The following is a 13,855-nucleotide window of genomic DNA, read 5'->3' as shown; positions in this document are numbered from 1 at the left end:
GAAAAATGTCTAAATGACGATATAGAACAAGTCGGATATGGTGCCGATATAATTCCACTAGGTGATATGAATGGCGACATCGATTACCTGTATGGATAAACAGATTTAAATGAAAGTTAATGCTTAAAATCTGCGAGCAACGGAGCCTAGTTATTGTAAACAGAGAACCTAAATGTGAAGCACAAATCACATGAAGATTATGGAACAGGCAAATGACCATTGACTACTCCCTTATGTCGCAGCGAATTAGTGAACCTGCGCTGCCCAGCTGGCACTGAAATTATCATTTAAATGCATAATAATTGGTTTTGGGAGAAAGGAAATGGCGCAGTATCTGTCTCATATATCGTTGGGCACCTGAACCGCTCCGTAAAGGAAGGGATAAGGGATGGAGTGAAAGAAGAAAGGAAGAATGAGGTGCCGTAGGGGAGGGCTCCGGAATAATTTCGACCACCTGGGGATCTTTAACGTGCACTGACATCGCACAGCACACGGGCGCCTTAGCGTTTTTCCTCCATAAAAACGCAGCCGCAGCTTTAAATTAAATTGCTTTAAATTTAAATTGGTAATTGGTGTTTTGGGGGAAAGGAAATGGCACAGTATCTGTCTCATATATCGTTGGACACCTGAACCGCGCCGTTAGGGAAGGGATAAGGGAGGGAGTGAAAGAAGAAAGGAAGAAGGAGGTGTCGTAGTGGAGGGCTCCGGAATAATTTCGACCACCTGGGGATCTTTAACGTGCACTGACATCGCACAGCACACGGGCGCCTGAGCGTTTTTCCTCCATAAAAACGCAGCCGCTGCGGTCGGGGTCGAACCCGGGAAATTTAAACTGCAAAATTGGTTGTTGGGGAAAGGAAATTGCGCAGTATCTGTCTCACATCTGGGTGGACACCTGAACCGCGCCGTACCGGAAACAGTAAAAAAGGGATTGAGAGAAGAAAGGAAGAAAGAGGTGCCATAGTGGAGAACTCCGGAATAATTTCGACCGCCTGGGGATCTTTAACGTGTACCGACACCGCACAGCACACGGGCGTCTTTTGCGCTTCGTCGCCATCGAAAAGCGGCCGCCGTGGTTGGGTTCGAACCCGAGTAATCCATATTTTTATGGCGCGTGCCAGTTTTGTGGGGAGATGGCTGATACCTTCCACATGGTTTGGGCGTGCCAATCAAACCCATCTGTCCTCCCCAACCCTGGCAGAGAGGACTGGGAGGTGGCCCTGCTCGGCTGTCAAGACCCAAAAGGCCTTGGTTTAACGGACGCGGGCGGCGCTTGTTGCCAATGTGACCCCGGAATAGGACCTCCACCTAATATTGTTAGGGGAGGGGCCAGCAAGGCTGTAGCTCTAGCCCCTCTCTGCAACCAGCTCATAAATGTCTTTCACCACCATCACCACCGGCTCAGTAGACGGGCGCCTTAACCACTGAGCCACCGGGGCGGGTCAAAAGGAAATGCGCATAACTGACTCCCTGGGTCAGTCGACACAACAATCGCGCTAAAACCAAATTTCAAAAGCCATTACCCACTGCGGTGGCTAACTGATGGGGCGCTCGGCTACTGGTCCGGAGTACCCGGGTTCGAACCCGACCGCGGCGGCAGCGTTTCGATGGAGGCGAAACGCAAGTGCTCCCGTGTGCTGCGCGATGTTTGTGCACGTTAAGAACCCTAGGTGGTAGTTATTATCCCGGATACCTGCACTACGGCACCTCTTTCTTCCTTTCTTCTTTCACTCCGTCCTTCATCCCTTCCCTTACGGCGCGGTTCGTGTATCCCCCGAGATGTGTGAGTGTTACACAGTACTCCTTCTTTATCTCTTTTTGCCTCAGAGTTTAACTTTTTACATTCAGTAATCTAATTTTTCTTTTTCTTGAGTGATTTTCGGCTGCCTGTCCGCTTCTGCTAAGCGATGTTGCCGTTGTTCACCTTCTCCTCCTTGTCACCCTTCTCTCCCCTTGAAGCTTCACCCTATATAAGCTGCATCCTGGCTTCAATAAAAATTCAGTTGTCAGTATAGCGCTTGTGCCTCGACGTCGTTCGTCCTTGTGGTTTTCATGGTTTTGGCGCTAGGTTTTCTCTAATTCAAGTATGCACCAACTAGCCCAAAAAGAGGTGTTGATGCAGTTACTACGTCATTTCCTTTCCTCAAAAGCCAATTTTCAGAAACCAATTTTTCAAGTGGAGGCAGCGGTGGCAGTGGTGTCCACCTGCAAAAAAGCACAATATTTCATGCTGAGCAATGCTGAGCAATGCTGCTTATGAATATTTCTATATAAGCCATGGGTACGTAGTAGTTGGCCAGCGCTCACCAGATTGTATTTGTAGAACTTTCCATTGTAGAGCGTCGAGTTCCAGAAGGTGGGCGGGAGGATCTTGCCTTTACCCCGATCGTCCATGAGCAAGTGACCGTACACGACCGCCCCGTGGATGTGCATTCTTTCTCTGTATGAAGACAGAAGATATACGCTTACCCTCACCTAACTAGTACACACGAACACCTCTACTTCATTCATTTCCTTTATATCTCTCTCACTTAATATATTTCCCTTCATCCCATTATTAAGCCCATTCCTTTCCCTTTTTATGTATTGAGGCGCACTGTACGAAATACGCAATTCTGGTCAAAAGCATTTTTGAGCGGGAAGCCATTTATGAGCGCACTTTTTTCATATAATGTTAGATTCCACTAAGACAATCAATATATCGACAGATCACCCGACGGCAGTCTTTCATTTTTTTTTCTATTCACGTTTTTGCTGTCCTCACGAGCATTCCCCATTAATTTTTCATGGCAGTCGTAACATTTCGATGCTGTCGATAGAAACACCTGCAAAGAAGTATTTTGATACATGTCAGAAGAATAGATAATTACCTGCAATATTTACATAAGAGTATCTTTCAATTGTTCAACGTTCAAAATTTTTGTCCGAGAATGTTGGAAATGCATGCAGCATCGATGCAATTAGACACATTAGCAAACATAATCACTCATTATTCAAATTACCGGTATTTAATTGCAAGATATTGGTTTTTTTGTTTGCTTTACGTTGTTTGGCGTCCCAAAGCGCCTCTGGCTATGAGAGACGCCGTAGTGGAAGGCTCCGGATAATTTCGACTACCTGGAGCTACCTGGACGCTAAGGCGCCCGCGTGCTGTGCGATGTCAGTGCACGTTAAAGATCCCCAGGTGGTCGAAATTACTCCGGAGCCCTCCAATACGGCACATTTTTCTTCCTTTCTTCTTTCACTCACTCCTTTATCCCTTCTCTTACGGCGCGGTTCAGGTGTCCAACGATATATGAGACAGATGCTGCACCATTTCCTTTCACCAAAAACCAATTATTACTTTATTACTTATCTTTAACGTGCACTGACATTGCACAGTACTCGAGCTTTATCATTTCGGCTCCATTGAAATGCGACCGTCACAGCCGGTGCCGAAGCCGCGCCTTTCGGGTCAGCAGCCGAGTACCGTAACCACTGTATACCGTAACCATTACCGCGGCGGTTGGACTCAAACAAAATGTTGGGAGGCAAAGAAGTACTACTATAAAATTATTTGTGAATAAAATTAAGGGCTAAGAATATTCAAAGATGTCTTGCATCGATGTGGCATTTTTTTTTGTTTTGCGTGGATGGTACGATATAGTTCTTGCTCTGCCTGTTGTGTGCTTGCTAAGTAATTATATGTTAGAGTTTCAATTTTTCTATGTTATGTTTTCTATGTTATCCACGCTACCGCGTCAGGCTGAGGAGTGTATTCGAACATAATTACCTTCAAGAATGTTTAAAAACGATGCAAAGAAACTGTAATACCCCATTAATGAAAATACTAGCAACTATTAGCAGCAATATTATGATTAAGAATGTGAAAAATATAATTGATACAAATAAAAAATAGAGAAAAACTTGAGAGAAGATGAAGAGGTAAGAAGGAAAGTAATAAGCAAATATTCACTATTTTACAAAGCTGCTCTGTATTTTTATGTTGCAAACAGTAGTGTTTCTAAGCGTATTTGAAGCACAGGGGAGATGTCGTTAAAGACTGTAATTTATAGCAGCCGCGATGGAATGATTTCGTCACTGCACTATTCCATCACGATCAGACATCTTGTGACTGCCGCATGCGAGCTGCTATTACAAATTTTTTTAGCGTCATTTTTGCTGCTCGTTTTTTGAAAACACGCGGCAGTAACGGCGGTATTAAAGGATGGCCCTTTTTTACCGTACATTGAAAGGAAAATGACAGGTGAAACGTTAAGAGGCAGGGAGAGGGCCGAGTGGGTGAGGCAACAAACGCGTGCTAATGACATCCTAGTCAAAATCAAGAGTAAGAAATGGGTTTGGGCAGGGCATGCAGTGCGAAGGCAAGATAACCACTGGTCCTTAAGGGTAACGGAGTGGATTCCAGGGGAAGGCAGGCGTAGCTGGAGGCGGAAGAAGGTTAGGGGGGTGGATGAGATTTAAATGCTTGCGGGGATATAATCGCCGCAGCTGGAAAATGACAGGTTTAATTGGAGATATATCGAAGAGGCCTTTGTCTTCCAGTGGGCGTAGTCAGGCTGATGATGATTATTCCTCTCACAAGGTAGATAAAAACAGAGATGAAAGAAACAGGAGGCCCACTCATCATCGACACCTAGAGCGCCATCAAACCCCATTCAAAGATTACCTAGGCCAGCAGCCATGAAGTGGCATCCTCTGATCTTTACTATGGTGTTTTAATCTATACAAATGCCAGTACAGCTACAACCCTTAGCGTCAACAGGACGCGTGGCATTCCATCTTGTCCTATTGAGTACCGATAATCGCACACTCTTCGTCGAAGCGGCCAAAATGGGCACACAGTTGCTAATATTGGCTTCAGCATTACAAGGCGTGCGAGCCGGAAAAAGCTTCCTCTGAGAAACGGCACGGTGAAATTCCGGAAGGAGCTCAGCGTAGTAAAGCCCCTTTTACAACGTAGTATTTTACTGCGCCTTCACGCAAACGCAGAGAGGATGGGGAAAGGAAGGTCGCTTTCGCCCTTTTCGCGGAATTTTCGGTCTAGTCGGCTCGCTCCAATAACTCTCACCCCCGAGCGACCTCCGCCACGGCAGTAAATATTGCCTCCCCACTTCTGTCAGTGCAGCAAAGAAAAAAAAATTGACAGGACAGTTACCACAATGCAACGTCAGGTCCAGCGACAGCTATTAAGGTATTTATATTTTACCACACGTTGAGGCTGCGAATATGAGAGTGACTTCATATCTACAAACTTATGGAGCGCTCTTTTTAGTTTTCTACAAATGCTCGTTTTTCGATTCGCCTTGCTCGACAAACCGCCGCTCTAGGCAAGCAGCGCCACCGATGATCCTTTCCACGTGCTCTCCGTTTCACAGAACCTCCCGCTGATGGACCGCCCAGCATTCTTCCCCTCTCGTCGTTCTTTCCCTCATCCTTCTATGTTAACGACCGTAGAGATGATTTGTCGTGGCAACCATTATCCGGTTGCGCATCCCTACGCTCCTACTCATTGCAGGGTAACTAGCCTACGGGTGATTCCCGTTGAACCGCCCTCACGCCTGCGCCTTACGCCTTCCCTAAATTAGAGTCTTCTTCCACGGCAACCACGCTGCGGGTAAGATTTTCTATGCTCTCACCGCACTTTCTCCTTCTACGGTGCCTCCCCCTCCTCTTTTGGTGAATATTCCGCTATCGCCACAACTACCCGCCGAATGGTTTCCGTGGTACCCACCTTCCACGGCAACTGCTCTATTCATTGCAGGGTAACAAACGTAGCTGCTCTCTGTGTGGCTCCCGTGGCAACCTTCCACCGGGCGCGCCTTTTGGAGCGAAAAACTTTACGCGTACAAACTTTGAAGGTCATGTTAATGCGCCTCATTTAATAAAAAAAGACAAAGTTGTGGTGTAGGTCGGAATCGAACCCGAGCCTTCGGCATGCGAGACGGGGACACTTCGCCACAATTTCTCACCTCTAGGAAGTATCTTCGAGATATGTACTCAGGCGTGCATAAATAGTTCAAATATGAGCATGTAAATTAGATACCCCAATTAAGCGAGCAGCGAAGTATGTTTTCGGAGAATATCTTTCATGCATGATGTGCAGTCGTAGCGCCGTCATGCGGCACCCGCTGAAACAAGAACACGCAGTTTATGGCAATGGTCCAGCAGATGGCGCGCGTATAGGGAACGTACAGATGTCTTAGAAACGTACCGTCGAGTTATGTACTGAGGCGTTCATGAATAATTTAATTTGCAGCATGTAAATTACGATTTTGCACTTAAGCGAGTAGCGAAGTTGTCCGGCACGCACTCAACGGTAAAGACGCCAAGCCCCATCTAGTTGCCCAATACACCACAGCTTTCGCTCTGTAACCAGATTCACCAGTAATTGAACCACAGCTAATTTTTTACACTTTCGCCATGCTCTCTTCCTTCCGCAATAAGCATCCGCCGTTTACGCAATCCTCCGATGTCGTCATGCCCTCATCCTTCCACAGTAACCATCTTAAGCCGACGACTAGGACATACTACAACTACTACGACGACGACGACGCGAATTCAGGAACGGTCGATTAACAGCTGTCGCTACAAAACCAAAAGGACAAGGACATCGCCAAAGCACACCGACATCTTTACTGGGGAGACTGCTGTGGAGGTGGGAATGGCCGTTGACTCCAACCCTCCTGCCCTTGAAACCGCTGGAAAGAAGAAAGTGGGACGCTAGCTGACGGAAGGGGCGAGATGGATTATAACTTATAAGCTATTGGAGCTGATATATGTTGTGAGTCGTACATAAGCTCGTGTTCACAGGATTTTGGCACTCCTGAGGAATGGCACACGTTTTCGAGACGGTGAAACTGTCTTCAGGAAAACATGCTACACCTGCTCGCACCAGCAGAATACAAAACAAGCGAAAAGGAGCAAAGCCTAGGCCAATGAGCTTGCCGTGTGGTAGATGGCCTGCTTACCTGATATTGTTGAATGCATAGTTTATCCAGGCTTCGACGTAAAAAGTCTCGCCAACGAGATAATAGCACGGCCTCGGTGGTTTCAGTCCCTTGTGAAGATCTTTGTTCACGCCCTAGACACGTCAGTAAATAATTCAGCGTTATCACAAAGTAATCTGCAAATTCGCCTGCATTTTTTAATAATAATAATAATTGGTTTTGGGAGAAAGGAAATGGCGCAGTATCTGTCTCATATATCGTTGGACACCTGAACCGCGCCGTAAGGGAAGGGATAAAGGAGGGAGTGAAAGAAGAAAGGAAGAAAGAGGTGCCGTAGTGGAGGGCTCCGGAATAATGCCGACCACCTGGGGATCTTTAACGTGCACTGACATCGCACAGCACACGGGTGCCTTAGCGTTTTTCCTCCATAAAAACGCAGCCTTAATTTGCAGTTTGCCAAGGCGCTTTTCATATGAAGCGGAACAAACAGCACGAAATGAGAGCGATATCATTACACAGTTCTATTTATATGTCGGTTAAACGGGAGGAATGCAGTTTTTTTAGTGTACCTGCAACTATACGCTACATTGGGGTGAGTTAGGAAAACTCGTTTGCGTTGTTGTAAGCTTACAACATAAAATAGGTTTGCAAGAACGAGGGTGCTAGTTTTTTTGGGTAAGCGCTCCGCTTCGTCCTCTTCAGGGATTGTTTCCCCGCGGTGTCCTTTCTAGTAACCTTAACTAACAAGAGAGGGCGCCGGCTTCGTAGCGAGATCTGTAGTAATGGCATTTAATGATGAGAGTAGTGAGCATAGAATAGCGGAGATCACAATAGAGGTAGCGAATAAGTTCAAGTCTCTTGGGGTGTGGATAAATAACGGTGCTCAGTACCTGACGGAGCATGAAAAATATGTACTGATTAAAGGTAGTAGGAATGAAACTTATGAAAAAGTAGGGCATTGTGAAATTACCATAGGTACGAAGTTGTAAGAGGGCTCTGGAAAGGGGTGATGGTTCCTACTCTGACTTGCGGCAATGCAAATCATGTGCATGAGACCAGAGGTTCAAGCAAGAGTAGAAATCGAACAATATGGAGTAGGGAGGCTAGCTTTGGGAGCACATTGCAACACACTAAATCAGGGGGTAAAGGTTGATATTTATGGGCCTCATTTGAGAACAGTGAAGATTTAGTTATTGAGAGAAATGGGGGGGAAAGCAGTGGGTTTTCAGTTACCTACATACAGATGAGCAATGTCGACCCAAAATTAAGAAAGCGAACTAGAAAACTGACAAGCAGATATCTAGACAGCAGTTGTGGGGCAAATCAGGAATTAGGTTAAGAAAACGGTTAAACAAACAGAGAGGGCTCTGTGGCAAGCAGGGACGTTGACGAGATCGGCGCTGGGAACATACAGAATGATAAAACAGGAAATTGCCAAATAAAATCTCTGCCACTATAGTAGGGGAAGCTCTTTGTTGTTCGAGGCTAGGACGGGAGTATGTAGAGTCGGGCACCACGACATAGACACGTTGTGTGCTGTGTGTGTAGAGGAGGGGGAAACGGCTGAACACTCGGTACTTTTATGTAAAGGGATTCACCCTACAATTGAAAGCAGCGGGGTGGATTTAATCAAAGCATTGTGCTTTAAGGACAGTGAAGAAAAAATTGATCTTAAGCGGGCAGAAATAACCAAGCGAAGGTTATCAGAGTGGTGGCTAAAACTAAAGCAAGAGTGCAATTTTACGAGTCATGGCTTGGAGGCGAGAGCCACCGCTCGATTCAGAGTTCTGCTTTACCCATCCAACCACGAGCGCCACGGACGGCTTGATAACTGTGCGCGCACGCGGGAGGCAGCTCTCTCTTCGGCTGGGGAACTCGTCGCGTGCAGACGTGTCGGTGCGGCGCTCCGCTCTCCGTCAGCGAGGGGAGGCGTCGTGGGGACTTTACCGCAAGCTTGTCCCGTCCGGCCTCGGAGCTTCTCCCTGCCCTAGCGTGGGCGAACGTTCGCTCATAACCATGCTGGTGACTCTAATGACCTTTATTACTTAGAGTATTTTGTTGCTAGCTGGCGTTATTGTTGTTGTAGCAATAAATGCCTTGGTAGTGCCAGCCAGGCAGGGTGTCGTTCCTTTGTTCCCCCTCAGGGCGAGGCCCACCGAGGCCGGCGCTCGCCATCACGGTCCGGGCGGTTTTGAACTATGTCAGCCGCAGATAGGCCGCCGCGGTGGCTCAGTGGTTAAGGCACTCGTCTACTGAGTCGGAGTACCCAGGTTCGAACCCAACTGCGGCGGCCGCGTTTCGATGGAGGTGAAACGCAAAAAGGCACCCTTGTGCTGTGCGAAGTCAGTGCGCGTTAAACGTCCCCAGGTGGCCGAAATTATTCTGGAGACCTCCACTACGGCACTTGCTTCTTTCTTATTTCACTCCCACCTCCTCCCTTCTCTTACGGCGCGGTTCCGGTGTCCATCGACATATGTGAGACAATTATTGCGCCATTTGCTTTCCTCAAGAACCAATGTTCACTTTTTTCATTTCAGCCACAGTTACGCGGAGGGAACGTATTTATCTCCCTATTACAACCCACAGTTTCAGCGACGATTTTATAACAGGAGCCTCCTCCTATAAGTGACAACACTGGCACAGACTGAGCAAAAGAAATGAGTGGGAGGGGGCTGTAACTAGGCTCGAGCGAAGGTGCATATTTTCAAATCATATCATATCAAGGTGTTAGACAATGCTGCACAAGCAACCTGTCGCATTATGTTTGTGCGCCTCATACTGCACGGGAAAACGCATTAATCATAGAACGTTCACGGCGTGCGATTGCTGCAGAAGCTGACGTCGCCACCCGTTAAGCGCTCTCGGACAAACTAAAGCTTACCTTGAGGTAGTAGAACACTTTTCTGTAGATCTTCTGACTGATCCGGGTGAACGCTAGGGTCAGAAAGGCGTAGTGGTATATCTTCTTCCCCCACAAATCTGCTAGGGCCGCTCTGGCGACGTTGGTCGAAAGTAGCGCCTGCGTATCGTTCATGGCTCTGCAACAAAGGAAAATTGTGTATAGTACACGCCTGCTTTGTTTCGCACTGAAGGAGCAGAGATAGAGAGTTAATTTTAGGGATTCGAGTTTTTTGATAAAAAATGAGCCGACGATGAGGCAGCGATCGAATTTCGAGTGTTACCGCACCTAACATAGGTCGCCGATTCGAATACCAACCGCTAGAAAGACTCTAACTGAACCAGTAAGTTTACGCTGCACGAAACGCGAAATCGTATGCTACCACCCCGAACACTCCGCGACAAACGGTTGTGCTCCAATTAAAGTTGGTTGTTGGGGAAAGGAAATAGCGCAGTATCTGTCGCACATCTCGGCGGACACCTGAACGGCACCGTAAGGGAAGGGATAAAGGAAGGAGTGAAAGAAGGAAAGAAGAAAAAGGTGCCGTAGTGGAGGACTCCGGAATAATTTAGACCTCCCGGGAATCTTTAACGTGCAATGACGTCGCTCAGCACACGGGAACCTTTGCGTTTCGCGTCCAATGAATCGCGGGCGCCGCGGTCGGGTTCGTACCCGGGGGCTCCAGAGCAGTAGCCGAGCGCCCTGACCAATGATCCACCGCGGCGGTTAGCTGCAATGATCATATGAAGATTCCCAAAGACGTAGAATTGGGGGCGCATAGGTCACCGGTTAGAATACATTCATCGAGCTAGGCTTTAGCTTAACTGGTAAATTTATGTTGCACGAAACGCTGAATAGTGTGACGTCATTCAGAACATTCTGCAGTAAACGCTGGGCCCACAAATTTTACACGAATGTCAGAACTAAGTGGCCTCACTTCGACGCCTGCTAGACAGGGATATATATACCGCCTCGACGCAGTTTAGTTTTGTGTGAAGGTGCTTGGGCAACACGTTGCCGCCTGTTACTATTTTATTTGATTATGTAGCCAGATCGGTTACCATGACAACCACTGAGTTATAACTTATAACGCGGGGACCCGAACCGCGAGAAATAGAGCTAAACGCTCTAAACCCGGTTCTTCGCGGATTCACCGTAACCACCTTCCAGAAACCAGTTTTACTGCCGGAAACAGCCAAGCCGAGCGGGATCGCACGGGAAACCTCATACCATTTCAGAAAGACCTCCGCTTTCAACTGTTCGTGACGAAACCCTTGTAACTCTGAAAAGTGTTTCAATTTAAATTAAATTTATTACTACGGAATAGTTTCATTAGGAGAAAAGCCGGTGGCGTATGTCAGTGTGTGTGTGTAATCGCAGATGGTTCAGAAAATCTCCAGCGATGGCAAGAAAAAACAGGGTGACGTCATCCAGCTGGCATATGACGCAGACACCAAGCCGAGCCCCGCCACTTCACACAATCCTATATATGTCGTTCGACTAAACATACCCGCCACTGGTCGACCTCCATGCCGTACAGTTTTTACGACATAATTCCTACCAAAATTGTGACGCAACCGACTGTCGTACAGCGTTCCCGGTCGTGTGATGCGATTTCTCGCTGTTCATTACTTACATGCGCTAGTAAAGTTGGAGGCTAACTTGCTACAGGGATTCGAACCAGCTACATATGCACCGACATGTGAGACAGTTACTTCGCCATTTCGTTTAATAATAATAATAATAATAATAATAATAATAATAATAATAATAATAATAATAATAATAATAATAATAATAATTGGTTTTGGGGGAAAGGAAATGGCGCAGTATCTGTCGCATATATCGGCGGATACCTGAACCCCGCCGTAAGGGAAGGGATAAAGGAGGAAGAGTAAGGGGAAAGGAAGAGAGAGGTGCCGTAGTGGGGGGCTCCGGAATAATTTCGACCACCTGGGGATCTTTAACGTGCACTGACATCGCACAGCACACGAGCGCCTTAGCGTTTTCCCTCCATAAAGACGCAGCCGCCGTGGCCGGGTTCGAGCCCGGGAACTCCGGATCAGTAGCCGAGTGCTCTAACCACTGAGCCACCGCGGCGGGTCCATTTCCTTTCCTCAAAAACCAGTTTTCGTATCAAAATTTCGATGCAACCGTTCGCCCTACAGCATGCCGGGTGGTGTCATAAGTGCGCCTGTGTGGGCGGGTGTCAATGCGCCCAGGGACTGTAATGCTTTCGCATTCCCACAAGTAAGCAGTCTTAAGTGCGTCTGCCGAATTTTTTTGGTCTTTATAGCTACACATATTGGCAATGGACCCCACACGGCAAACTACATTTAAGCAGCCTAGAATTTCCTGAGACCTTTCAAGGAAAATATGAATATGGGGAAATAACGAAAAAGACGAAGACAATACAGAGGCAGCGTGGTCACAAACACAAGTGACCACATGGTCAAAGCATTATTATACCTGCAGGAGTCATCTTGTAGAGAACTTCACAACACAAGCGCATGATGGTAAACTGTCAAGATAATAGATAATTACCCAATAGAAATGCATGCCAGCACGCACGATTCTCTACTGAACTGAGTTAAAAAAAAATTGAAGGGCACACTTAAGCTCCGCCCTAAGGGTACGACGTGATAGCGTAACGGGTTGATTCTCATATATGCAGATTAGATCGCTCTCTACATTCACTGATGCCCCAGAAGCCCTCGCAACACTGCTGGCGCAGTGGTGCAGCGGTCAACCGATGCGCCACTAACATGGGATGGCAGGTGCTGTCACCGGTGGGCCTTCTCTTAAAATTTTTTAGACAGTCTATAGACTGTCTATAGACTTCAGTCTATAAAGTCTATAGACTTTTTAAACAAACCATAGAGAACAGTCTATAGGCAATATAAATACTCTAGACAGTCTATAGACAATCTATAGATTTATGGCCATAGACTTTTAGTAAATTTTCGTCTCAATGATAGAACAGTCGCCGCACACCCAGTGTTTTGAGCCTACTGCTGGTCGGGTAGTAGGTCAGAAACCGGACCAGGTCACAGATGAGCAAGTGATTGCAATGATGAAGCCAATCGTGAATGCCATGCGTGTGCTGCGTTCTAGCATGCACATGCCAGCCGCACAGAATGCACTGCAGATGCTGGATTTGTTGAATACAGTGCATGCAGCTGCCCAATAGCTGGCACAACACATCCTCCAGCCTCATCCTTCCGAGAAGAAGTCCGATGCTTAAGTTGTCATCAACATTATCAGCCGCAACGGCAAGCAGCCTTTCTTGACACTGAAACATCTGCGCTGCCTTGTGATGGAGGGCCCTCGATCTGTTCTACTCAGGTCGCAGCAGTCGGCAGTCCTCAAGGTGTGTAGGCTACAGCTGCGGCGGCCTGTGACTTAGAGTGCTTGTGTCACTACCAGTCGTGCTTGCTACGGACCGCATTGCTCTACTTCTTATTCTTTTACGCACCCCTCATCCCTCTCTCCCAGTGCAGGGTAGCCAACCGGAACATTTTACTGGTTAGCCTCCCTGCCTTTCCTCTACCACTTCTTTCTCTCTCTTTCGTCTATGGGCTGTGTATAGACTATGAATAGACAAAAAAATATATCTATAGGAAGGCAATAGAGTCTATAAGAAGTCCATAGACTATATATGCACAATTTTTGTTAAGAGTTGCGTGCGCCAGATTGCTTTTCCCGAGTGACCAATCATTAATTTAACTGCCACCAACCACAGTGGGCAGTTTTCTCCTAATTCGGCGGGCAGGTTGCGATGACGCCACAAGATCACGTGACCTAACTGGCCCACCTGCCTCCTGGGTTGCTTTTCAGGGGATTTTTCGCAGATTTTTCGCTCACGGCCAAAGCTGGCGACGCCGGATTTTCTGCGCCATGAGCTCCTAACACTGCCGCGTTAAAATAAAAGTTGTAATCCTTAAAATAAATGGAATAAATATTGCTTTCAATTTTCTGACATTAAACATACGCGGTAATAAATAAA

The 13,855-nt window shown here is 47.0% G+C and overlaps 1 protein-coding gene across 1 annotated transcript in view; it reads right to left on the bottom strand.

Annotated features, from left to right (window-relative positions):
* The window catches only part of LOC144100335 (uncharacterized), a 43,910-nt gene that overhangs the window by 14,222 nt on the left and 15,833 nt on the right, over nucleotides 1–13,855 (bottom strand). The window contains exons 6-8 of the mRNA XM_077633310.1: nucleotides 9,832–9,988; nucleotides 6,972–7,084; nucleotides 2,308–2,440 (exon numbers count right to left, since the gene is read on the bottom strand). Of these exons, the coding sequence (XP_077489436.1) occupies nucleotides 2,308–2,440; nucleotides 6,972–7,084; nucleotides 9,832–9,988 (403 nt within the window). The remainder of the gene's footprint in view (nucleotides 1–2,307; nucleotides 2,441–6,971; nucleotides 7,085–9,831; nucleotides 9,989–13,855) is intronic.

This window comes from Amblyomma americanum, chromosome 8, assembly GCF_052857255.1.
Source record: "Amblyomma americanum isolate KBUSLIRL-KWMA chromosome 8, ASM5285725v1, whole genome shotgun sequence".
NCBI lineage: Eukaryota > Metazoa > Arthropoda > Arachnida > Ixodida > Ixodidae > Amblyomma > Amblyomma americanum.
This window is presented reverse-complemented; position numbering and strand designations above follow the sequence as displayed.